The following is a 25,424-nucleotide window of genomic DNA, read 5'->3' on the forward strand; positions in this document are numbered from 1 at the left end:
GCCTGGAGAGAGGGGAGAGGCATGTCTTAGTCACCGAGCGATGGTGGTGGAAATGACTGACGATGGTTGTTCACCTATTCATTTGTTGTTTCCTGGATACCGGGGGAGAGACAGAGCCAGAGGGAGTGAGAGAGCGAAAGAAGGGGAGAGAGAGAGAGAGAGAGAGCGAGAGAGAGAGAGAGAGAGAGAGAGAGAGAGAGAGAGGATGAGAACCACAGTTGTGCTAATGGTTAAAGCACATCTAGAACACTTAGCTAAGCGGGCAGACAGGCTTACCTTGACCCTGTCGTACTGCTGCTCTAGGCCCGCGCCCGAGGAGGGGCTCTCCGGAACGTTCCCCTGGGGGTCGTTATCTGTCGTGGCTACATTCCCGTTGGCATCGTTGTCATTTCCCATCATGCCCTTGGCAGGAGGCTCCAGCGGCGTGTTGCCGTTCTGCTTGCCGTCGTTGTCTGTCTGGTCCTGGACGCTCTCCTTCTCAGAGGCGATGTTGGAGATCCAGCCCAGCAGACCTTCGATCTTGTTCCTGCTCTCCTTAAGCTGCTCCTCTGCTGCCACCTAGAGGAGCGACACAGGCGGGGCGACACAGGCGGGGCGACACAGGCGGGGTCAGAGGGCTGGGGGACGGAGGAACTTAACCAAGAGACATTTACATTAGCGTTTTATTCATTTATCCAAAGCAACATATACATTGTACATACATATATATGTGTGTATATATATAAAGAGAGAGAGAGAGATAGGAAGAGAGAGAGAGACAAAATCACTGAGGTGAATGACAAATAAAGTCAACTGAACAAAAATCTGAATCCAAAAGAACTGTCGCTGTATGTCCTGTACATTCTCACTGCAGTTAGCGTTTAACTTTGAGGTTTCCAGATCGTTTCTGACCCACTGCTCAGCGTTGGCACAGAGGCCTCCGGAATCTGAGGATCCCTTCAGCGTTATTGACTTCAGCATGACCTCTAACCTTCTCAGTCTCCTGTTTGATGGCCGTGGTCACCACCTTCTCCAGGTCTTTCCTGGAGTCCTCCGCCCGCTGACTGATGAGTTTGGCTTTGCTCTTGGCCTCCTCCAGCTTCCTCTCTATGGCCGAGGTCTGCTCCGGGGTCAGCTTGCTCCGGTTCTCCTCCAGGAAGGTCTTCGTGCTGGAGATGACCTCATTCAGCGCAGTGGTGTTGGTCTGAACATCCTTCTGCAGAGCCTGAAGGGGAAATCCCAGAGATGGTGAGATTATCAGCTGTAACTGAAACCAACTGTCAAGCAATACCATCTTTGTCGTGAATAGAAACAGTGCTTCCGTTCATTGATGTCACTACTGGGAAAGGTAGGTCGCTTCAAGCAACCTGTTAAAAAACATGTAAGACCTGAAGGAATCCTGACTAAAAAGTCAAATGTAAATTAAATTAAAAATAAATAAATGAAAAAGCACTGAAGAGATGACATTCTAAGAATGAGACTTAAGTTAATATCGCTCCTGCTTGGCGGCGAATATTTAACAAGACCAACTGACATTATAAAGAAAAAAAAGGTAAAAACTAAAAAGGTTTTAACAGAGGTGTTGAGTCACCAACCTGCTGCTCTTGTTGACACTGCTGCAGGTCACTGCCCCTCTCCGCCCCCCAGGTCTGCTGCTGGTGCCCGATCAGGCGGTTCTCCGTCAGGGTCAGACCGTCACACAGCTCCTGCAGTTTCCCCTGCAGCTCCTGCTGTTTCTCCACCACGCACTGGACAGACCACAGCACCCAGTCAGACCCCGGCCCACATGCGGCTCCACACACACTGATGTGGCTACGCAACTTGAGCCGCACACACCTACAGGGTTAGGCACCGCAACCTTGGTTCTAGCAAGGAGAGAACGAGATGTGGAGGATGGGTTCGGTTTTTTTGGAGGAGGGGGGGTCTGAAAATTCATTCTTTTACACCATGCCAAACATACAAGCCCCTTGTCTTGAACATGTAAACCATGTACATCATGAACATCCAACTAGCTAAGACCAGGACTGAGTATGCTGTAAACATGCTAGCTAGCCATCCGCTAAGCCTGCATCGGACCATCAGAGAAGAGAGGGAGAGAGATGGCACATGTTAAAGACAGTTAGTGTTGAGGTGTATGGGCTGAGGTGTTGCCACACTGGAGATGCACTGTCAGTGTTCAGGGGCGCCTGGACGTCTGTGAAACATGAACACAAGCAGAGGAGTTAGTGTTGGCCTGTGGTCAAGCGTGGAAACATGCAATACTCTCAAGGAGGGCAAACACTTTCACAACATCTTGATCAACACTGAGTCAAGCATAGAAATATAAGTTCTGTCTGTGCTATTTCATAAAATCCATCCCAGAATGTCTTTCAGCACTGTCCCGAGAGACTAGCTGACATAACATCCAGGCCATGCACAGTGAGCACCAAAACGTCACTCTCGTGCACACTTCCAACTCAAAAAACCTCCATGTTGGAATCAAGACATTATAATTCACACTCTCAATCTCCTATGGGACCATGTCTCTGGTCCAGACCTTCTGCAGACTCTGCTTCTCCCTGGCCCCGAGGACCTGCTCCAGGGTGCATGTCTGGTCCGCCACCACCCCCTGCTGTTCCCTTAGTGCCCTCTGGGTGGCGCTGAGAGTCTTGAGGAGGTGCCGGCTCTGGGCAGGGCTGAGAAACTGGGCATGCTCAGATATGAAGTACTGGATGTCGAACGCTACTTCCTCCAGCTGCCGCCGGAACCCTGCCAGCCTTCCCTCAGTGTTCTAGAACCCCACCCAGAAGAACACTGACATCAGCAAACACGCTCCGGACACTGACTTGATCCTAATAATAATATCAAATGTATCTGAATGGCAGAATTTAAGTCATTATGCGACTGGACAGAATGCATGTATGATTCACAAATAATACCCTGTTCTGCTCGATCATGTGCTTCACTGTGTCCAGGTCACATGTGTCCTTCATATCCAGATTGCAGACACTCTCAGGGTTATCACAGACACACCCTGAGAGTGTGTCAAGGGTACAGAGCAGATCCTGGTATGTGGACTCTAGGTGGGCCTGAAAATTGTAATATTTCAAAACATAAAGATATCTCATTTTCACAAACTGCCGTTGTAAGCAGTTTCCATAACCAACACCCCAAACCCAGTGCTGTTTTCGACACTGACCTTTCCTATTTCAATAGCCTGTGTCAGAACATAAGTCCTTTCTGCAGAGATTCGGCAAACGTCTGTGAAAGCTGGCTGCAAATCAATATAGGCCGAGGCCAAGTCTTGGTGGATTTGTGAGGGTACCATTTCATTACTGCAGTGCAACAGCTGCCTGGCTAGCTGCACGTCTGTATTTAGAACACCAGCCAGGGTGGACAGATTGGATTCCAGTGACTAGAAACAGCGTGAGTTTAGTCCAAAGAAAGAGAGAAATACAACATGTGAAAAGTGGTTGTGGAAGCTGATATCTGTTCATGCAAAGTGACAACAACTCAGATTAACAGACATGTAGAGAAAGAAAAATAACTAAATATCTAGAAATGCAGGACTACGTATAGTCACCTGAGTGGTCATCTACGCATCGAGGAAGTTAGGGTTGTGGTATAGAGTACAGTAGAAAATCACATGGCAAACCTGAGATTCTCCCAGCTGACCCACTAACTCCTCCATGTTGCTACTCAGAGGACCCTGGGTCAAAAGGTCATTCTTGATGTCCTCTAAGACATCTCCGTGATCCTGGAGTCTGCCCACACACTCCAGATAATCCTGAGTGGACCATTGTGGCTGAAAGGAGGACATACATGTAGTCATTTAGCAGACGCTCTTATCCAGAGCGACTTACAGTAAGTACAGGGACATTTGACACGGCCAGAATCGAACCAGCGACCTTCGGATTACTAGCCCGATTCTCTAACCGCTCAGCCACCGGACTCCCTCCCATACATCCAAAGATATGGTATATATCATTTAGTCACTGTGTAATTCATCTTACATGTCTCTGATTTTGGAAGGTAGATACATAAAGAAAACAATTAAATAAAGAAGACTTACCTGGACTTCAGCTTCAATCCCCTCAGCTTTCCTCATACTTGAGCCAATAGCAGCGCGTGCCCGCTGGTCCTCCAGGGCAGAGTGGCAGAGGTCCGGCCTCTCTGCCTCCGTCGCTCCTTCAGCCTCCTCCTCGGAGCTCTCCTCCTGGATGCTCTCCAGACGGTAGCCCTGCCTGTCCTCCTGTGGCCCTCCGCCCATCATACTGGTCAGCGTCTCCATGACCTCCCGCAGAACCTCCGGGTCCTGACCGGAGGAGACGTTCTGGATCACCTGCAGCAACTGAGACTGGATGTGGGACCTGGTCCTCTCCGGGCCTCCAGGAGAGTCCTTGCTCTCAGGGGAGTGTGGAGCTTCCTGCTTCAGCACGTCCACGAGGAGATCTGGACTTCTGCTCTCCAGAAGGCCTGGAGGAGCCTGGAGGCCTGGAAGTGCCTGGAGGCCTGGAGGTGCCTGCAGGCCTGGAGGTGCCTGAATGTCTAGAGGTGTCAGAAGACCTGGAGGATCCTGGAGGCCTGGGGGTGCCTGGAGACCTGGAGGTGCCTGGATGTCTGGAGGTGCCAGGAGGCCTGGAGGTGCCTGGATGTCTGGAGGTGCCTGGAGGCCTGGAGGTGCCTGGATGTCTGGAGGTGCCTGGAGGCCTGGAGGTGCCTGGATGTCTGGAGGTGCCTGCAAGCCTGGAGGTGCCAGGACGCCTGGAGGTGCCTGCAAGCCTGGAGGTGCCAGGACGCCTGGAGGTGCCTGGATGTCTGGATGTGCCTGAGGGCCTTGAGGTGCCTGGAAGCCTGGATGTGCTGGTCCTTGGTCGGGGCCTGTTCTCCCTGGGGTGTGGGGAATGGTCTGGATCACACTGATGATGTCCTCCACTGCCTGGTTCTCTGCCTTCTGCAGGTCTCCCACATCTGCCCCCTCCACCCTCATCTTCACCAGCTCGTCCAGGCCAGATCGCACGGCGTCGTAGAGGACTGAGGCTGGGGCCGCAGCACCCTCAGATACACTAGAGGATTCTGGGTAGGTATTTTTAGTCTTTAGCAGGGATTCCTCCAAGGGGCTACACCCAGTTTGTGTTGGATGTGATTCCTGACCCCTCACATCCCATCTTATTTCTGATCCTAGGCCAGGTTCTGTCTCATTCAGTGGAGGCCCTGAGGTCAGGTTTGAAGATGAGGGAGGGCTTGAGGAGAGGCCGTTCTCAGGTGATCTCGGTCGGTGGTTGTGATCGTCTGTCTGTGATCCTGCCTCTGACTCAGCTTCTGCAGGGGTACAACCTGGGCCATGAGAGTGAACCTCAGCCAGTTGTTTCACTGCAGATTGTTCCTTTCCTGATTCAGTCTGGGATCTTGCCTTAGCATTAGAACCTGACTGATTCGTTGCTCCAGTGGGATCCGACGTGGTTCCGGAAGAATGATCTTCGACGAGGGTAGGCACAGACATTTCTAAATGAGTTTTGTAATCGGTGTAATCACTGCTGTGACTAGTGTCTGGAATAACCGCCTCTGACATTATAGCTGAATTTGAAGAGTCTTGCCAAAGCACTGGAGGAATCAAATCACATACAAACTCACTCTGACTGTGTCCATTGTGAGAAGAGGCAGGTGTGATTCCCCCTAATGGCTTTGGTCTGACAACAGCTTGCTGAGGCATGCCATGATCCGGCTGTAGATATTCAGTGGCGCTGGCTGTGATCTCCCCTGCATTCCCAGAGGAAGACTCAGACACCAAGCCAGTGGCGAGGCTGGACAGACCCCTGGAAGACGATCTCTCTGAGACGAGCTCCTCGGCCGGCTCCCTGACTGGAGCCAGCACGTTCTCCGTCTTCCTCTCTTCAGACTGCGTATCGCTGTGTGAGGAACAGGATACTCCTGAGTCACTGTGAACCGGACTCACCGTCTGGTTAGCTACGATCTCTACCTCTCGGTAACTTGCACTGGTCAGCCCATCGTCCAGGCAAAACAACACTGGCTCCACATCATCAGGCAGACCAGGGGAAGTGACAACGACGGTCAGCTGATTTTCCTCCGATTTACCCTGGGAAAGCCTGTTATCCGAAAGACTGATTGGATGTGACATGTTTGATAAAGTATTATGTTGGGTGTTATTTCTAGATCCACAGACCATATCTGATGAGGACTCTCTACTGGAATGGACCGATTGCTCCCAATCTTCTCTTGGTAAACATGCTGAGTCAGTTTGATGGGCGATAAGCTCCTCTGTTAACTGATTGGACAAGATGGGTGAGATGATCTGTCGTGCAGAACCTTGACAGACGCTGTATGGAGGATGTGAAGGATTCAGGGCATCACTCATCTCCTCATGGTTCCTTATAGTGTCCCACTCATCGCCTGCGAGTCCTTTCCCAGTCTCCATTCCATCCATCGGCTCATCCGGAATATCCAGAATGATCACCGCCACTTTCGTCTCAGTGTGCCGTGTCAGCAGATTCTCAGCCTCCTGGTCGTCTATGAATCCCAGTCGTCTGGCTTCAGAGACGGAGCGAGAGCATTTCCCCTCAGGGTCGACGATCGCTTTGTGCTTGGGCTCCGAGTGAAGGAGGCTCACGGCCAGATCTTCGCTGACCAGCCCTGACTCCAGAGCTTCACTAACCGAGATGGTGTTCCCAGCCTTGGAGACGTACACTCCGGCTAGCAGGTTCTGCTGCTCCATGATCTGCACGGCCACCTGGGAAGAGATGGATCCAGCTGACACTGCTGCCTGGAGGGTGGACATGGTGTCCCTCTCATCCCCCACCACCCCGCTCCTGTGCAACTGGAGAGCCAGAACCTCCAGTACAGTCTCCTCATCCACCAGACCTTTATCCAGGGCTCCCTCCAGATCGTAGCGTTTGCCTGAGGTCACATCCAGGATGCCGCCCTCCTCCACCTGGGTTTTGAGCAGGTGGATGGCGTATCTTCTCTCATCCTCGTCCTCCAGCCCTTCCTTAGAGCACTGAGAGTCTGTGAGCCTGTCAACGGTGTCAGGCCCCATCCTGGATGGTGATGATCCAGGCTCAGTCTCAGGCACCATCCTGCATGGTGATGATCCAGGCTCAGTCTCAGGCACCATCCTGCATGGTGATGATCCAGGCTCAGTCTCAGGCACCATCCTGCATGGTGGTGATCCACGCTCAGTCTCAGGCACCATCCTGGATGGTGAGGATCCAGGCTCAGTCTCAGGCACCATCCTGCATGGTGATGATCCAGGCTCAGTCTCAGGCACCATCCTGCATGGTGGTGATCCACGCTCAGTCTCAGGCACCATCCTGCATGGTGATGATCCAGACTCTGTCTCAGGAACCATCCTGCATGGTGATGATCCAGGCTCAGTCTCAGGCACCATCCTGCATGGTGATGATCCAGGCTCAGTCTCAGGTACCATCCTGCATGGTGATGAGCCAGGCTCAGTCTCAGGCACCATCCTGCATGGTGATGATCCAGGCTCAGTCTCAGGCACCATCCTGCATGGTGATGATCCAGGCTCAGTGTCAGGCACGATCCTGCATGGTGATGAGCCAGGCTCAGTCTCAGGTACCATCCTGCATGGTGATGATCCAGGCTCAGTCTCTGTTTGCACCTGCCAAGAGGGCAAAGATGCAGTTGTGGGGCTTGACAGTGTGAGCTCATGTTTTCCTGAAGTTAAACACGTATCGGATCCATTCACGACACAGGATGTTGGAGATGTTCGGCTTCCTGTATTTGCTTGGAGAACTAAACCTCCATTGGCAGACCTATTTACTTGATCAACTGAATCTTCCTCCAAGTTGTTGCCCTGAACAGGACCTATGCATTTGGGGTACTTTTGAGATGTGTGGTCAGATAGACCATGAGCAGCGTCATGTTGAGCTACTGTGTCAGTTTGTCCAAAGGGTTCCTCAAGGGCATCATGTCCTGAAACACTAGTCCCAAGATAGGTTTTAACATCCAGAGAAACCTCATTTCCCTTGTCAACCACACCCTGAAAAGTAAGCACTTCCTGGTCTTCCATCGTTTGATCTATTTCTTCATCGATTTGCAACAGAACCAGATCCTCCTTACTGCTTTGAGATGATGCTTCTGAATTTGTCAGTGTCGCAGAATTATCATCCATCCTTGTATTATCATCAGATGATACCGAGTTCCGTCTCTCGCGTTCACCAGCGTCTGCTAACTCTTCCATTAAGAGTTTGGACATGTTAGACAGCTGTCCATCAAATATCAGTAGTCTTTTCCCAGATGTTGGATCCATATAGCTGTTCAGCATGAGGTAGGAGATAAAAAGCTGCTCTGCCTCTGAGGGAGATGGAGCAACAAGGCTCTGTTCATCCACGTCTGCGGTATCTCTGGGACTGTGACATCCTTCAATCTGTAGCTCCTTGAACATCAACCAAGAGGAGAACCTCGTATTAAGTTCATCGATATCTGGAAACACATCTGGTATTTCGATCGTTTTCAGTATCTCCACTGTGTGTCCGTCAATCAGACCGCTTCGGACTGCAGAGTTGATATCGACAACCTCCGAGTTGTCCGGGATGTAAAAGGCCGCAATCTTCTGTCTGTTGCTGATCAGTTTGCAGGCAAGCTGGTTGGTGATAATTTTGTGCTGCAGAGAGGTGGAGAAAGTGAGTATCTCCCCTGAGTGAGGCCACAACAGCCCCATGAAGCCCCTCTGTTTCTCCAGCACCAGCAGAGCACTGGTGGAGCTCATCAAGTCACACTGGACAGCTTCATCCACTGTAAGCCTCTCTCCATTTTTGGGATTGACAATGCCGCCATTTTGTGTCTGGTGACTCAATATCCCAGAGGCAATATCTGGGTCAATGAGGCCCTCTGACAGGGCTTCCTCAACTGTCAGTTTACGTCCGGTGTTTGGGTCGACGATCCCACCAGCAAACAGTTGAGACCCTAGTAATCTTAACATGGTCTCACGATCGATACAGCCTTCATGGGCCGCCCTCAGCACACTGGTTTTCCTTCCTGATGGCAACACTATGGTTCCTTGATGGTTTTCCTTCACAGGCAGCAGTCTTAGACCCGTGTTCTCATGAAGGACACTCATTTGGACCAGCTGGGCCAGGGACACATTCTCAGCCGTGCTAGGGCTGATTAGACCCTTCGTGCTGTTCTGTCTTTCCAATATCTGGACGTAGAAAGGGGCAGGGATGAGTCCAAACTGGAAGGCATCATCGAGGGTGAGTAATTCCCTGGTGTTAAATATCTTGAGACCTCCAGTAGCCAGCTGGATCTCCATGACTTTGACAGCCAACTTTTCTGAGATGACCCCCTCACAGAAGGCTGCTATCGCGGGCAGAGGCTCAGAGGAAAACTGGGGGCTCTGGAGGATGTTGTTGGCCTCGTTCAGATCCTGGAGTTGCCTCCATGTCGGCTCATCGAGGAGGTTCTTTGTGAGAGCCTCGTCCAGGTCGACAGACCCCCTGCTCTGTGGCAAAGTGAGGCCGTGTACGACCAGCTGGGCCTCCAGGAGGCAGACCCCCGTCCTCTGGTCCAGCAAGCCTCTCTGGACAGAAGCAAACACGGAGTAGACTGATCCACTCTCAGTCTCCAGAATCCCCTCAATGGTCTGGGAATCCTGTGGGACAACCAGAAGGAGAAGGTGAGTATAGATTTAACATACCTCTGAGATGTCCCGCTGATATCAATTATATTCAAATCAATCTCCTTTCAGTAATTGTTTTCAAAAGCAAGGCGAAACACGTACTCACCCATCAGACAAGCAAGGAGTTCATGTGCAACAATGCAAGGCTGTGACAGTGTTTCCACAGCAAGAGGAACATTGGACACATTGAAAGCTGACATGCATCTGTGAACAGAACTCAGTATCTGGCCAAACGAGAGAGCAAGTTAGACACACCACACAAAGGGAGTTATGTTGGATAGGGAGGGCACCTGTGGGGAAGAGAATGACTGTGCATCAAGGATGGCTGTGAAAAGTCAGAATGTGGAAGGGTGATTCAGGGTGGTTCAGTCAGGAAGCATGTTTACAGCATACTCAGTTTCCCTGGGTTTCATTGGTCCACATACTACAGAGGAACCCTCCTACCATTTCTCTTGTCTTCATTGGCTGACAGCGTTAAAAATGGCTCAAGAGAAAACCATGCTGGGGATATCACAGGTTAGTCATGCAGGAGCACAGTAGGTGGCACTAGTGTGCTTTGCAAATCCACACATCTCTTATCCACCCCAGTGCAGAGCAGAGAGGCAGTTCCAAACCTGGTCAACAGGGGGCGTCTGGTCTGCACACTGCTGGCTGAGATCACCGTAGGCCTGATGCAGCAGTTTCAGCTGTTCCTTGGCCTCCTGCTTCTCCTCCTCTGTCATCCTGCAGGACAACACATGCCAAGCATTTAGCTTCTTTCAGCCCTGATTTACAGGACAATAAAATCAAAAGATACTGAACAGATGACAGAGTCATTCATGTTTCGCATTACATTTCTAGCGTGACGCAAGCATAATCTGAAGTCATAATCCTTCAGATTCAATATAATATTATTGTAATTTCAACCAGGAAGCACACAGGGCGGATCCCAGCATATTATCATGAAATGTTGATTCATGAGATCCGCTCACTTGTCACTGTGTTTGGTAATCAGCATCTGTGTGGTCCTCAGGACCTCTGCAATCTGCTCCTTCTTGGTCACAATCTCCTCCATTGATGTCTGGAATAATACAGACCATGTGTATAAATACACCTTGTGTACTCTGAATGTTGACAATTCCAAGTACTGTGAGATGGCCAGGCCGAACAAACAGCATTGTGCATATTTGATATTGAAATGTGCATGTGTTGCTTTCTAACCGTTTCTGGTAAATGATGATTGCACTAGATATTAGGCTATGATGACTTACCCTAGGCTATGATAGTCCTAACCCTAATTCAGCAGGAGTGTTCTAGGTGCATGTTTGTACATTACACAATGACTTTACTGAAATTAACCTTTTCTATCAGTTAATTAAATGGGTTGCTTCTAACACAATATGTAATGCCAGACAATAGGGCAATTTACAATAGAGAGTTAAGCTTTTTTATACAATATTTATATTTTTATTGAGGAAAAGAGGTTTCCTTGTAACACGTTGTGGTGATGAGTGAAAACGACAGGACATTTCTAGCTCAGTTGTTGTCAAGATACTGGGTTTTATTGTGGTGCTTGTGCAACAGTTTTCTGAGTGATATTCTGAGAGTGATATTCTTGTGAAGGACCCTGAGAGGGTTCGATACCTTAATAATGGCACAGCTGTCAAGCTGAAACTGTATATGCAGTTTAAACCTTTGTATTTATATTGTGTGGCTATAAATGGCTAAATTAAATGATAAAAATCATCAAAAACTGGTTAGTTTATTGGAAACCATGCACATACAATTATAAAGAGAAGGTGTGGGATCGTTTTGTCACACAATTTGTATTTGGCAGCAAACAATATTTGGAGAGAAGTTATAGTATATATACATAATACATGAGGTGATAATATACACATGTATAGTGTTGGGACGAGAGTTGAAAACACCAGAGAGTGACAGCATGTTTGTTTTATGCACACAGTTATTACCTGGGGCTTACTAGCAGTCGTTGTGCTAGCTTTAGCATCTTTGCCCAGGCCAGGTTTTACACTGGACATCCAGTGCAATAGCTTGCTAACTTTATCACCATTCTCTTTCTTCTCCTCATCGACAGATCGCTAGAAGTCGGAGAGAGAGGTTCATTAAAGCTTGTTAAATCAGTTATTTATTAATAGCACTGCAGATTATCGAAGGACATGGAAACATCAACAGCAACAGCAGATATCTGCTGAGATACTCCCAGCCATATTATGAATCTTTATAGAATATTCTCACGAACCATGGTGGTTTTCATACAAGTGTAGCATGAATTCCATTTTAATGCTAATTTGCAGTTTACTGAAATGTTTCCTTGTAAACAAGCTTGGGTGAAAAGGAGCACTGCCACTTTAAAAAAGTGTACAACATGAAATGTGTGACCACTAAATAATATTTTGCATCCATCAAATGCCAAGGTTTTTCCCCCATTAATCAAATCCAGGACCTGTTTTACAAATATTTTGGAAGTTATAATAGATTTTCAAAAATTATAAATATCTACACTTGTTCACGTTGCATAGATTTTTACTACACAAAGTTAGATTGGTCTGTAGGTCCAGATGTACTGAAAAGAGGGCTTGGCTCCAACACTGTGAGACCTGGTGGCCTCCAGCAGTTTCATCCCCGTGTGGCAGTCAGAAACACCTCTCTCCAGGGCCTCCTTGAAAGAGATCTTTCTTCTCGTCTTTGGGCAAGTGAGCGTTTTGGAATGAGACTTGTCATCTTTCACGATGGCGGCCGTGGCCTTGTCCACCAGGCAGCTCTGGATAGCCTCCTCCAGAGAGACCCTCTCGTGGGTCTCTGGATGGGGCAGTCCTCCCGTGAGGAGCTGGTACTCTAGGCAGCGGAGACCCACGTCTTTAGGGAACAGGTTCTCCTGAACTGCCTGAGACACACTCAAGATCTTAGCTGTGTGGGGGTGGATGACGCCATTGTATGCTTGTTCGCATTGCTGGAGCTGACGAGCGAAGGACTCGTCCAGGAGCCCCCTCCGGAGAGCCTCTGGGACGGGCGACCTCTCTCCCGATGATGGGTCACAGATGCCCCCTGTGCAGGCCTGGGCCTCCAGAAACCGCAGGGCGGTCAGGCGGTCTACGAGGTTCTGCTGGAGAGCCTGGAGAACTGACAGACGCCTCTTTTGGGTGCCGTCCCACACGCCTGCAATCGGGCTGTTTGGGTCTTCAACAACGACCATTCTGGAGAAGATGAGGTCAACCAGCTGGTAGATGCTGATCAGCCCGCTGCGATAACTCACCAGCTCTGCGGATTCGAGGAACCTCTGACTCAGGGCGGTTTCGATGCACACCTGCCGACCGCTTTTCAGGTCGATTATGATATGTAGGGGGCTTCCGTTGACATCGACAGTGGACTTTTCCTGCCATTCGCCGTCCTGCTGTGAGAGAAAGAGGTAGGTCCTCTTGTCTATGCGGTTGGCCTTAAACGCTTCAAACGTGGACATCTCCATCCCAGCTCTGCTGCTGATGACCGATACTCTATGAGAGCTTGCAGGGGATAAACCAGAGAGATGCCTCTCACCAAAGGGCAAGAGATAAACTCCACCATCAATATCATAGAGACACATCTTCAACAGTTCACTATAGTAGGCCTTCTGTCCCGAATCAGGGTTGTGGAAGCTTCTGGGGTTGCTGAGTGGGTCGAAGAGACTCTGCAGGGCGGCTTTGTTTATGAGTCCCTGCTCGAGTGCGATGTTAGGAGGCACCCTAACGCCGATGACAGGGTTTACCAGACCTCCGGTGGCTATCTGAGCCTCCAGAATCTTCTTTCCTTTGTGTCGGTCTAGGATCCGTTCCTCCATAGCCTGGAACACAGACAGGGCTTTGCTGCCATGGATGTAGCCACTGATGGCCTTCTCGGCATCTAGCAGTTTCTCTTTCACGTCTGGCTCTACCACGCCCTTCTCCAATGCTTCCTGGACTGAGTGGGAGACACCAGTGGCGGGATCTGTCACGCATCCTGTTGCAGCCTGAGCCTCCATGAACTCAATGGCATACGTCTTAGCTAGTAAGCCCTTCTCAGCAGCATCCATAAAGGTCATTTTTTTCTTGCTTGACTCCAAGTATATGCCAGCGATGGCAGTGGGTTTGCCGATGAACTGAGCCAACGATGCCTGGACCTCCTCTACTGTGGTCAGTCCCATTTCTAATTTTTGTAAGATTTCTCTGTCCAGGAGTTTGTTTTTTATCAACTTCCTTATACTAATGCTTCCTCTAAGCCCTGGGAGCTTGGGAGAGGCCTTGGAGGAAGCCGACTGACTCTTCACAACCTCGGTTTCTTTCAACAAGGTCGCAGATTGTGACACTTTGGTTGACATGGTTTTGACATTGGATGAACTTGTACTAGAGAGGCTAGATGTGACCTGTTGACTTCTTCTTGCAGGTCCATCCACAGACATGGATTTTTTCTGTGTTATGGATACAGCTTCAGACTGTTTTCCCGGGTTTCCGGAAACCACATTCTGGGTGTATTTTTGCTGAACTGTTGAAGTCTGAACAGAAGAGTTGTTTGGTTTAGTACTCATTGATTGTTCCTGTAAGAGGTTTGTAGTGTGGATTATCTGATTATGAGTAATGCTTGCAGACTGGTTGATCTTTTGATCGCAGACTAGCTGAGAAATATTTGGATTGTTGACTACTTGATCGTGAGCAGTACTTTGATTGTTGACTAGTTGATTGTGAGCAGTACTTTGATTGTGGATTAGTTGATCGTGGGCACTGCTTTGATTGTGGTCAAAAGCCACATTGGATTGTTTCACTTTTTTTAGTTCATCCATGACTTTGTCTTTCTCCATCGATGCTATCTGTGAACATGGGATTAAAGAGACACTGGATTAGACATTAGAATGTACCAGACAGCAAATACCAATTCTAATCATTTGTCGGCAGTGCAAATGATACACTTTAAAGAAATCCAATACTCTTCACTTAGATGTAAAACATGTACGTATACATATAAATTAAAATACAATTAAAATGTTTACTTAATATTACAAAATCAATATGTTGGGTATAGTATACTGTTTAAATATTTTAGATAGAAAGATATATATATATATAGTTATTGATATATACCTCCGATGAGACTTTCATTTTGACCAGCTCCTCCTCTAGGTTGCGCTTGGCGTCTTCATATGAAGCCACAATTTTCTGTGTCAAAACAAGTTCTGTCTTCAGTTTGGCAAGATCGTTGTCTTTTGCACACTGGTGGCTGGTCTGACCTGAAGCCTCCAGCTCCTTAGCTTTCCTGCTCTCAGTGCTGATGGTGACCTCCAGCTTGAGGACCTTCTCCTGCAGGCTTTTGACCTCCTCTACGTAGGACAAAACCTGCTCGTTGAGGGAACGTGCTTCCTTTCCCTTCATGGCCAGCTTCCTCTCGCTGTCTGCCAGCAGCTGCTTGAGCGTGGTGGTCTCTCTGGAACTCTCCTTGTGGAGGTTTTCAAAGTGAGTTAAGTTTGAGCTGAGCTTTACTCTCTCTGCCTCCAATTGAGAAATCTGAGATTTCGCCTTCAGTAAGTCATGGCTGATGGAGGTTCTTTCCTGTTGCACTTTGTCCATCTTGATACGTAGTTCATTTACCTGCTGTTGGGCTTCCTGCTTTAACTTTAATGTGCTCTCATTGAATGTTTTCAACTGCTCAACTTCCTGTTTCAAATACTTGTTATCCATCTCTGCTGACAGTGTGCTTTGTGATTTCCCCTGACTTTTCTGTTGTATTTCCAGTTTGATTTGAGATTGTTGTAACAAGAGCTTGTGCTCCATTTCAGTCTGAACCGACTTAAGTTCCCTCTCGTAACTCGTCTTCTGAAGGTCAAGTTTGCTTTTCAAGTCGTCCAGCATCTGTTTACAGTTTTGTAGTTGGTTCTCCATCTGTTTGGACTTCAGCTGAAGGTCAGAACTTTCTTTCTGCTTCTGTTTGACCTGCTGTTGGGCAAGGTCCAGCTTTCCTTTCAGCATGGTGACCTCAGAAGTCAATGATACTGTTTTTTCATGGAATGCAATTTTCTCCCTTTGGAGGACAGTGATTTCCTGTTTGAAGTTGGTTGAGAATTTTTCAGAGCTTGAGGTTATATCTTTCATGGTCAACCTGTTCTTTTGAAGCTCTGCCTCCAACTCAGTGATTTTAGACAGTTTATTTTTCCCTTCCTGAGTCTCTTTCATCAGCTCATCCTTCGTCCTTTTTAAAGCAGAGCTCAGTTCCTCTAATTCGCCCTTCAGGTTTTCCAGTTTCTGGTCAGCCATTTTTTTGTCTCTCTGAAGAGAGTTTATTTCCTGTTTTAGAGTTGCTGTCATTTTCTCAGAGGTTCCACTCATTCCTTTCATGTTCTGCTTACATTTCAAAAGCTCATTTTCCACCATCTTCAGTTTATTAAGATACTTTTGTCCCTCAGTGGACTCCCGCTGTAGTTCGGCCATTGTTTTCTTCAGCGTGACATTCAGATCACTTACATCGGACTTCTGCTCCTGGACCTTTTGATTGGCCAGATTCCTCTCTGTGCCAACCAAGCTGAGATCAGACTTGAGAGTCCGTATTTCCTTCTCATAATTGGCAATGATCAAGCTAAGCTCTTTGTTCTTCTGCTGAAGATCATCTGTCTTCCTCACCTCCTCGTTGTAGTCTCTCAGCTTGATCTGAAGTTCGTGGGAGATTTGGGTCTTCTTCAGGAGTTCCTCTTCGATGATCCTCACCTGAGATTTTGTGGCCTCCACCTGAGACTTGAAAATGCTCACCTGCTGATCTTTGGTTCCAGTTTCCATTCTCACCTTCTCTAGTTCTGCTTTCAGGTTCTTCATGTTATTTTCCATCTCCTTGTTCACCTTCATCAGGTCTTCTACCTGCTTCTGAAGCTGGGCAGCCATCATACCGCTCTTCTGAAGCTCTGCTTCCAGGTTCCTGGATTTGAGCTGCACATCGTGCTCAGATCTCTGTTTTAACACAAACTCCTCTTTAAGTTTTTGAAGCTGTTGCTTCCAGCTCTCTGCCTCGTTTTTCAACGACTTCATCTTTTGCTCAGAGAAGGTTTTATCCTGCTGAAGCGACTCGATGCTGACTTGAAGCCCGCTTACATCGTTGTCCAACAACATGTTAATCCTCGTCAGCTCATTGATCTTGTATTTGAGTTGTTCTCCCTCCGTCTGTTTGGTGGCCAACTCGTCCTCCAGACACCTGACCTTGTGACCTTTCTCCTGCTCCATGGTGCTCCTCTGGAGGAGCTGTCCTTGATGGATTTTCAGCTGCTCTTTCATGCCTTCGACCTCCGTCTTGTGGAACATAGCCCTCTGTTCCAGGGAGGACTTGTCCCTCTGTAGGGACTTGATTTGCTCTTGAAACACATAGATGGATTTCTTCAGGTCGGACGTTTCCTGCCTCAGCTCCTCGGATTTCTGCCTCATGCTGCCTCTGTCCAGCTCGATGTCCAACTGCAGCTTCTTCAACCTGTTGTTGCTCTCCTCCAGAAGCTCTTTGAAACGTTGAGCCTTCTCCTCGGCGATATTCTTATGCATCAACACGGCGTTCAGCTCCGACTTCAAAGTCTTGATCTCCGTTTCCGCCTTCTTTTTCACCATGGTCAGCTCCTCCAGTTTGAGATGTAGGACCTCCGCCTCCACATCAGCTTGGACTTGCTGGATGCTGTGAGGGAGGGGGGCGTTCTCCCTGACCGTGGAAGACCTGGACTCGCTGAGGACGCTTCGGGTCTCATTGGTTTTGACCTGCTGGGCCTTATCCATTTCCATGACACGGACATGGTTAATCAGCTCTGCCTCCGTACCTTCCTTGGCCTTAAGCTCTCGCTGGAGGGTTCGGCTGTGCTCCTCCAGGTCCTGCACGTCGCTGTCCTTCCTCCTCAGGTGGTCCTCCAGCTTCCTGCGGGCCACGGTGCCCTCCTCAATGTTCCTCTTCAGCATGCGGAGACTCTCCTCCAGGGAGGACTGCTTGGCCTCTGCCTGCTGGATCAGCTGTCTGGCGTAGCCCAGCTCCTGCTCCACAGCAGCTTTTCCCTTCACAGCAGTCTCCATTTCCGCTCGCGACTGCTGCACCTCAAACTCTGCCTTAGACTTCTGGAGGGTGAGGTCCTCAATGGACTTCTTTTGTGTCTCCACTTCCTCCCCGAGGCTTTCCAGCTGTGCCTGCCTCTCAGCCAATGACGTCTCCAGTTCCTGTACCTGCTGTTGAAGATGACCAATCTCCTGCTCCCCTGAGGCCTTTTGGAGTTCCATGGTCTCTGTCCATGTGAGGTACTCTGCCCTCTCTGAAGCCTTTCTGCTCTACAAGGCAAGACAACAAGTCATCCACACATTCCAAAAGTTGAATTTTGAAATGGAATATTCACTATTTTAGCGGGTATAACATCCTTACCAAGGAGAGGCGAGGTTTTGCAGCGTTGTTAATTGTCCCCAGCAAATGCCCCCATGACGTGAAAAAGCATTTCCATTCCAGTGACAGGAGGATTGACAAGCTAGTTGACAGAGTTCACCGCCACCAACAGCAATGCAAAAGAGTGTTTCTCTTGCATGGGGGAATACGGCCCTCAAGATTTAGCTTGAAAGCTAAATTTCTCCATTTGTATTAAATGGGTAACCAACAATAACCTGAATTTGTTCTTAATATGGCTGGAAGTAATCCCCCCATCCCATTCAAAACACACAGTGACAAAGTGTAAAGTGACAACTCATGCAAACAGTTTTACATACTTCTAATGTAAAGTGCTATATTATATGTGCATGTGAAACTGCCATGACATGCCAAAAGTGTTTCAACCAAAAAGAAGGCATTTAGTGTAATACATGTTTCCTGAAGAACCATGCTGAGATAAGCTGTAAATAGCAGGCCAGATGAGCTGTGACACTGGATTCCCATTCCAGCCGCTCCCTACCTCCTCATCTTCCGTCCTCTTCAACGTCTCGCTGGCAAACTTCACGTACTGCGTCATGAGGGTGACCAAAGCGGTGTAGCGGGTTCTGAGGTCCATAAACTGTGGAGGGGTGGGGGAGGAGAGGGGGGCATTGCATTAGAATATACAGTGTGAACCCTACGTCTTGTCATCAACTTCTGGCCCATTCTAGAATCTTCACCTCCTGCTGGATGGCGTCAGACGATCCCTGCATCCTGCGTCTCTTCAGGGGAGATTTGTGTTGGGAGTCCACCATCGCTCGGTATGTCATCATCTGGAGCTCGTAATCCTGAAAACATACGGTGCGGGAGGTCGTTTGTAACCCAGGGAAAGGCTTCAACATTATCGTGGAACCAAGTAAACTTTGATCCTCTAGATAGGTGGGATATTTGGTTGCATTTCAGGAATGTCCATAGCATTAGTTGGGGACTAACTTTGACTGCACCACAGTATTGCTCAGAGTACTTCTGGCACTCATCCATCCTGGTCTGTTTCTGTTCCATCTCAGCAACAAGAACCTGGACAACACAGGCCAAAGAAAAGCTCTCACACGTTGTGCAAACGCAACACTAATCTCTTAACAGACGTGTTTTCATTTGAAATTCAACCCAGTGTTTCTTCTTGTTTACCTTCTGCTGGTTGAGCAGCTCAGTGAGGGCCTTGCTGTCCTCAGGGTGCTTCTCCTGGGTCTTCTTCTGCATGTTCTCCACCTCTCTGGCCCACTCGTCCAGACTGGTGTAAGAGTCCTTGTAGTATTTAAGAGATTTACCGATGCCCTCCAGATCCCGAAGCCTGATAAACACACCACAGATGGCAGAGGTTCACTAAATTGTCTTGTACATTTCCAGAATTTCTTTTTTGCACAACATATAGGCTGCTATGCATTACTGCATGACAAGGTACGGGTCACATCAAGGGAAGGTCTTTTTGGAATCTGAAGGAACACCGACCTGCTCTCAATCTGCGAGTGGACACTGTTCCACCTCTCGCTCAGCTGGTCCACCTTCTCCTTGTGCCAGTCCAGGTCAAAGTCACGCTCGTTGTGCGTTTTGAACATGCGGTCGCTGACAGCCCGGGCTTTCTGGAGCTCGTCCTCCAGGTCGTGGAAAACCTCGCGCTGGTCGTCAATCTCTGTCCGCCATTGCTGTAGAATAAAGAAGAAGGAAGTGTTAACCTTAGATAAACATCTCCCAAGGTCTGCCACTGGCACTGAATCTCCTGGGGCATGGAGGATGGCTGACAGGGTTGATGAGCACAAACAGTGATGTGTCACAATCTGGGAAGCTCAGTGGTAGAACATTTGACAGATCAGTAGGTTCAAATCGCTCCATGTACATCAGTGTGGATAAAAGCTCCAGCTAAATGAACACATTATTATTTCTTGCCTTCCCCGTCACTCAAGACAGGGTGTATGAACTTCCAACCAGCTCATGTGCATGATAGCATCAAACAGGAAGTGATGTCATTTCCCATGTCAGTGTTACCTTCAGTCTGCTGATAACCGTCTCTATGGATTTCAGGTCAGAGTTCATGGTGTCCTCCTCACAGAGTTTGGCTTCGAATGTCTTGACCAAAGCCTCTGCACTCTGGCTGTGCTTCACTACCAGGCTCACAGTCTTCAGCCTGTGACACACACACAGATAAATGGTGAGAAAACACCAAAGCACTTACCTAAAAACACATTTTACACTGTAATGTTTACATGAACAGTTTATTATTAGGGAACTCCAATATCGATCTTTATTGTATTGTGGTGATATGAATCCTGCAGTGATCAACCATTGGCTACAAACAGTCCAGAAAAACGTTCAAAACACAAATGTTAACAAAACCCCAGGTTGAACGGGGTTCAGAGGTGGCGGCTTACTTCTCCAGGTAGATGGAGGACATGGAGTAGACCTGGTTCATGCTCTGGAGGATGACGTCCAGCTCGGAAGAGAGTGTCGGGACAGACGGTGAGGCGGTGGCCTGCCGGAGGAACACCTCACACTTCTCCCTCATGGCCTCCAGGTCCCCCCTCAGCTGATCCAGCTCACTCCTCTTCTTCTGCAGGGGGGCGGTGGGGGGGGGGCAGGAGGCGGGGCACGGGGAGAGCAGGAGGGGGACAGGAAGGGGGCATCATTAGTATCATTACTGAATGCAAGTGGGTTGATGTTATAGCGTGTTTCATGAACACAACAGGTCCTTATGGTTGGAATCCTCTCCAGTCGCTTCCCTGCTCTGCAGCGCTAATCTAAACAGACTCCAGGGCTGTTGGTTCTCTAACAGACCCCAGGGCTGTTGGTTCTCTAACAGACCCCAGGGCTGTTGGTTCTCTAACAGACTCCAGGGAGGCCCCTGTTGGTTCTCTAACAGACTCCAGGGAGGCCCCTGTTGGTTCTCTAACAGACTCCAGGGAGGCCCCTGTTGGTTCTCTAACAGACTCCTGGGAGGCCCCTGTTGGTTCTCTAACAGACTCCTGGGAGGCCCCTGTTGGTTCTCTAACAGACTCCAGGGAGGCCCCTGTTGGTTCTCTAACAGACTCCAGGGAGGCCCCTGTTGGTTCTCTAACAGGCTCCTGGGGGCCGTACCTCCTGTTCTGCAATGCGCTGCACGCTCTGCTCCAGGTCGTCACGGTCCAGAGGCGTGCGGATCTGCCTGATCAGGTGCTCCTCCTGCGACTCCAGACGCATGCGGAAGTTACGCAGCTCCGAGATGTACAGGTTGTACACAGACTCTTCATGCTCCTCTGTTCAGTGATGAAGACATAGAAGCTTTATTACTGTTGCTTGCTTTTTCCCACAGGTACATTTGCACTTATAGCTGTTCATGTTGTTTGGTTGTGACTTGTTTAACTACATGCTCTTATGGTTCTTCCCTTTGGCACTTACTTTGGTTGTTCACAATGTGTGCTTCATGTTTTGGCTACTCGCGATGTTTTTTGGCTATCTTGTTGTTATGATCAGTGACCTATGCACTTTGTAAAGCTCTCTCTTGGAAGTCGCTTTGGATAAAAGCGTCTGCTAAATGAATAAATGTAAATGTAAATGTAAGATCAGGTAAAGAAACAAACACACAGGAATGACCACAGTGAAAACATGCCTTGAAACAATGCTTCAATTAGAAGATTTGGGAACTAGAGACCAAAGTGTGTGTAAATCTTGAGAACGATGTGATCTCTGACCCTGTTATTGGCCAGTGATCAACAGATTACTGCTGATTTATTGTTAGACTATCAAGATCATGAACACCTTAGGGCTAATCCTTTCCTGCAGTGTGTTCTGCCTGCCATGGTTAAATGATTAACCTTAACCAAATGTAAATGTGCTGTAGAAACACTGTCGCACATCCCTTAAACATAAGATGGAAACACAGCTCACACGATCACACATTCCAGTGCCCTCACACCAACCATTCCAGCACTGAGACCAATGGGTGCTTCGTAAGGTTAAATAATCATTCCAAAAGGTATTAACTTCATGTCTAATAGGCTTATAGAACCATGTGTTCCCCTCGAGGAGTTCTGCCAAGCGTGTACCAGGCAGCAGCCCCCCGTTCTAACACATCAGTAACGTTAGCTTGGCTTTAGCAGAGAGGAAGAGTAGATTAGTGGCTAGCTTAGCCTTGCTGCTCTCCGCAGACTCCTTGGCATTAGCTGAGTAACGTTAGCGTTTAGCTTAGCATCGCCTCTCTCTCTGCAGACTTTGTTTTACGTGTCAGCAGAGTAACGTTAGCTTAGCATCCCCCCTATCTTCAGACTGCATGTTAGCATTAGCAGGAGTATTTAGCGGTTAGCGTGGCCTTGCCTCTCTCTGCAGACGTCAGCAGCTCCTCGTAGTACTCCTTGCAGGCCTGGACCTCCCTCTCCAGCTGAGAGCGGTCTGCCACGGTGAAGACCTCTGACTCCTCGCTGTCCTCCAGGAAGTCTTCAAAGTGGGACTGCAGGTTGCTAATGACCTGCTGGTGCTCGCCCGGCAACATGGTCTTGATCTGTAGAGGACAGAGAAACACCGTCATCCTGGGTCTGGGCCTCGTGAAGAAGCGCTCCCTGGAGAGCAACCACTCACGATCAAGCACGGAGAGGACATCGTGACTCATAATAGTGAGGTTTGGATTCAATTGCATGTGATCTCCACTTCCATATAGTTTCCAATTCATGACCTTTTGTGTTTGGGTCTACATTGCAGTCATTTCACTAGAGGAGCTCAATAAGATAAGGTCAAGGTTCAGTGAAGACTATGCACCGTCCTCCCACGGACACAGACCTCCATGTCTGCATGGAGTCAGGTGGCTGAGCGGTTAGGGAAGCGGGCTAGTAATCAGAAGGTTGCCAGTTTGATTCCCGGCCGTGCAAAATGACGTTGTGTCCTTGGGCAAGGCACTTCACCCTACTTGCCTCGGGAGAAATGTCCCTGTACTTACTGTAAGTCGCTCTGGATAAGAGCGTCTGCTAAATGACTAAATGTAAATGTAAATGTAATCCGCGGAACAGCAGAGAACAGCAGAGAACGTACCGAAGACACGTTCCACTTGCGGATGGCGTGGATGTCGGCCATGAGGAGGTTCCAGGATGCAACGCTCTTCATGTTGACGTGGGAATGATGCCACAGGGACAGGACGTTCTGGTACAGCTGCTCGATCCTGCAGAGGTCAACACGGGGTCAGGGGTCATAGGTCAGAGGTCACAAGATAACAAGCAGTTCACACTGTCCGTGCTGTACTGAAGGTCTACAACACTGAGGGAATCATTGTCATTTTTGAATAGGAGAGATGAACTGGGTTGAACTCTATTTCGTGGAGCGTTTAGGTTGTTTTCTGTCATTGAATATCTTCACCAGTTGTGAAATACGGCTAAGAGGTCAGTGACACAGATATTCTCAGAGGAGTTTGTGAGGGAGCTTCTGGGTTTTAGCGCCCCACCTGCTGGCCTGCTCCACGGCTTCCTTGTCGGGCGGAGGCACGGTGAAACAGACTGAGGGAACCATGGCCTCGTTCCCCGACGGGCTGATCACCTTCCACTTGGCCCTGTGGGAGTTGCTGGCCAGTACACACTCATCGTCCTTGTAGATGGTTATCTAGGAGAGGCAGATCAATATTAATACAATATTTAAAGCTTGTCTGAATATGGAGGTATGTATCTCCCTACATCCTCTTAACCCCTCATGGAGTATATATCATACAGTGTGACAGAGTGGACCAACCCATCCGGCCGTACGGAGCCCTACCTCTATCTGACGGTAGTCACAGATGGCTTTCACCGGTATGGAGGTTCTGACCAGGCTTTCTGGGTTCCTGGGCTTGAGCTGGACGACAGCCTTGGCCCGGCCCACAAGCCCCGCCACGCTGCTCCGGTACTGGAGAAGCTGTTCCTTCTCATCCTGGAGGAATCAGACAGCCACCATCAAGTCACCTCATTGTCTCATTGAAAATACATTTTCTGTGGTAAGTTATGTCTTGTGAAAAGCCTCTGAAGACAGTGCATTCAAACGACCACCACCATCCTGACCCCAGCGAAGCTCTTAAGTGTTTTGTGATGCACAATGCTACCACAGCATCCATAACAGCAGGTCATGATAAGGTGGTTCCAGTTGAAGGACTGAGGTGGGGGATTGATCTGGGTCCCGGTGGTGGGACAGCGTACCATGGACTCCTGGATGAGATCCTCCAGCTTGTGAAGGCTGCTGCTTCGATCACAGCTGTACTTCCTCTGCACCGTATCCTGCAGGCTCTTCAGGTAGTCCATGGACTCTTTGGCATCCTTGAAAAACTGTAACGAAGGACAGGGAATGAGAAGGAGAGGGAGAGAGAGGTAGAGAGAGGGAGAGAGAGAGCTGGCTTATGAGATCTATCTGCCCCTGAAGCGACTACAGTCAGAACTCAGAGCGAAAGAGAGAGTTAGCTCTCAGCTCACCTCAAAGTAGACAGAGTTGTCTTTCAGGTGCTGCTCCACACAGCAGCAGAGCTGCAGCACCCAGCTCCACTGAGTCTGCATGGCAGCCCGGTAAGCCTGGAGAAGAGAGCACAGGGGTCACCTCAGGGGTCACCTCAGGGGTCACCACAGGGGTCACCTCAGGGGTCACCACAGGGGTCACCTCAGGGGTCACCTCAGGGGTCACCACAGGGGTCACCACAGGGGTCACCTCAAGGGTCACCACAGGGGTCACCACAGGGGTCACCACAGGGGTCACCACAGGGGTCACCACAGGGGTCACCTCAGGGGTCACCTCAGGGGTCACCACAGGGGTCACCTCAGGGGTCACCTCAGAGGTCACCAAAGGGGTCACTCTTCCCCTCCCCCCCCCCACACACACTGTTCTGTCTCCTTTAGGAGCGGTCGTCAGTTCTTACTTCAATAGTGAGCCTGGCCGGGTGGTTCTCCAGCAGCAGGGTCTCTGCTTTGTCCTGCACAGACTTGATCACCTCCTCCTTGTCATCCAGCTCTCTCATCAGGTCCTGGAAACACAGCCAAGACAAACCCATGCATCAGCCAGGTGCCTGGCATTCCTCCAGACCACAGACCCCCCCCCCCCCTCCCCTGCCCTGCCCACATCACCAGCTCCTCCACAACTTTTACAAGAAGGGAACTCTTGAACTGAATACTTTGAGTGCTGAATGTCAAGAGTAATGAGCCAAATCTATCAATGGAGAAACTCACAGCATGGTAGTCCTTCTTCTTGGAGATGTTGCTGTTTCGGTCGCTCCAGTCGAAGGCCACTTCCTCCTCCTCCTTCTCGTTCAGCCAGATGAGCTCCTGGGTGGCCCGTGACACAAAGTCCTGCAGGCTCTCCAGGTGCCTCTGCCTGTCCCTTGAACAGCTCTGGACAGGTGGGTCAGGAAGAGGAAACGGAGTCAGGGCAGCCCAGGTTATCAAAAAAAGCATATCTGATGTGTGAATCCACATTTTCCTTCCAGACAACTTAC

The 25,424-nt window shown here is 49.1% G+C and overlaps 2 protein-coding genes across 2 annotated transcripts in view; both read right to left on the reverse strand.

Annotated features, from left to right (window-relative positions):
* dst (dystonin) overlaps positions 1-25,424 on the reverse strand; it is a 141,118-nt gene that overhangs the window by 57,181 nt on the left and 58,513 nt on the right. Inside the window, 28 exon segments of the mRNA XM_067235813.1 lie at positions 1-2; positions 277-558; positions 971-1,204; positions 1,575-1,727; positions 2,516-2,749; positions 2,898-3,047; positions 3,158-3,373; positions 3,614-3,763; positions 4,031-9,589; positions 10,231-10,339; positions 10,588-10,676; positions 11,569-11,697; positions 18,507-18,605; positions 18,706-18,813; positions 18,959-19,042; positions 19,154-19,316; positions 19,475-19,668; positions 20,009-20,147; positions 20,392-20,570; positions 21,095-21,252; positions 22,310-22,493; positions 23,018-23,144; positions 23,424-23,578; positions 23,729-23,881; positions 24,145-24,270; positions 24,415-24,510; positions 24,852-24,956; positions 25,159-25,320. The exon segment at positions 1-2 is cut by the window's left edge and continues 187 nt beyond it. Coding sequence (XP_067091914.1) covers positions 1-2; positions 277-558; positions 971-1,204; positions 1,575-1,727; positions 2,516-2,749; positions 2,898-3,047; positions 3,158-3,373; positions 3,614-3,763; positions 4,031-9,589; positions 10,231-10,339; positions 10,588-10,676; positions 11,569-11,697; positions 18,507-18,605; positions 18,706-18,813; positions 18,959-19,042; positions 19,154-19,316; positions 19,475-19,668; positions 20,009-20,147; positions 20,392-20,570; positions 21,095-21,252; positions 22,310-22,493; positions 23,018-23,144; positions 23,424-23,578; positions 23,729-23,881; positions 24,145-24,270; positions 24,415-24,510; positions 24,852-24,956; positions 25,159-25,320 — 9,539 coding nt within the window.
* On the reverse strand, positions 11,685-18,068 carry LOC136942819 (desmoplakin-like). The gene is made up of 3 exons (XM_067235812.1): positions 17,990-18,068; positions 14,707-17,898; positions 11,685-14,435 (listed from the first exon to the last, which is right to left on the reverse strand). The coding sequence occupies exons 2-3, from the start codon at positions 17,848-17,850 to the stop codon at positions 12,156-12,158; spliced, it is 5,424 nt and encodes a 1,807-aa protein (XP_067091913.1). The 5' UTR covers positions 17,851-17,898; positions 17,990-18,068; the 3' UTR covers positions 11,685-12,155.

This window comes from Osmerus mordax, chromosome 5 (genome assembly GCF_038355195.1).
Source record: "Osmerus mordax isolate fOsmMor3 chromosome 5, fOsmMor3.pri, whole genome shotgun sequence".
Classification (NCBI taxonomy): domain Eukaryota; kingdom Metazoa; phylum Chordata; class Actinopteri; order Osmeriformes; family Osmeridae; genus Osmerus; species Osmerus mordax.

Bases quoted from the DNA above. Each gene is read 5' to 3' on its own strand.
- LOC136942819 (XM_067235812.1), bottom strand. From the start codon at position 17,850: ATGGAACTCCAAAAGGCCTCAGGGGAGCAGGAGATTGGTCATCTTCAA. The intron at 14,436-14,706 runs GTATATATCAAT...CCATGTTCACAG, and splicing joins AAATGAAAGTCTCATCGGAG to ATAGCATCGATGGAGAAAGA.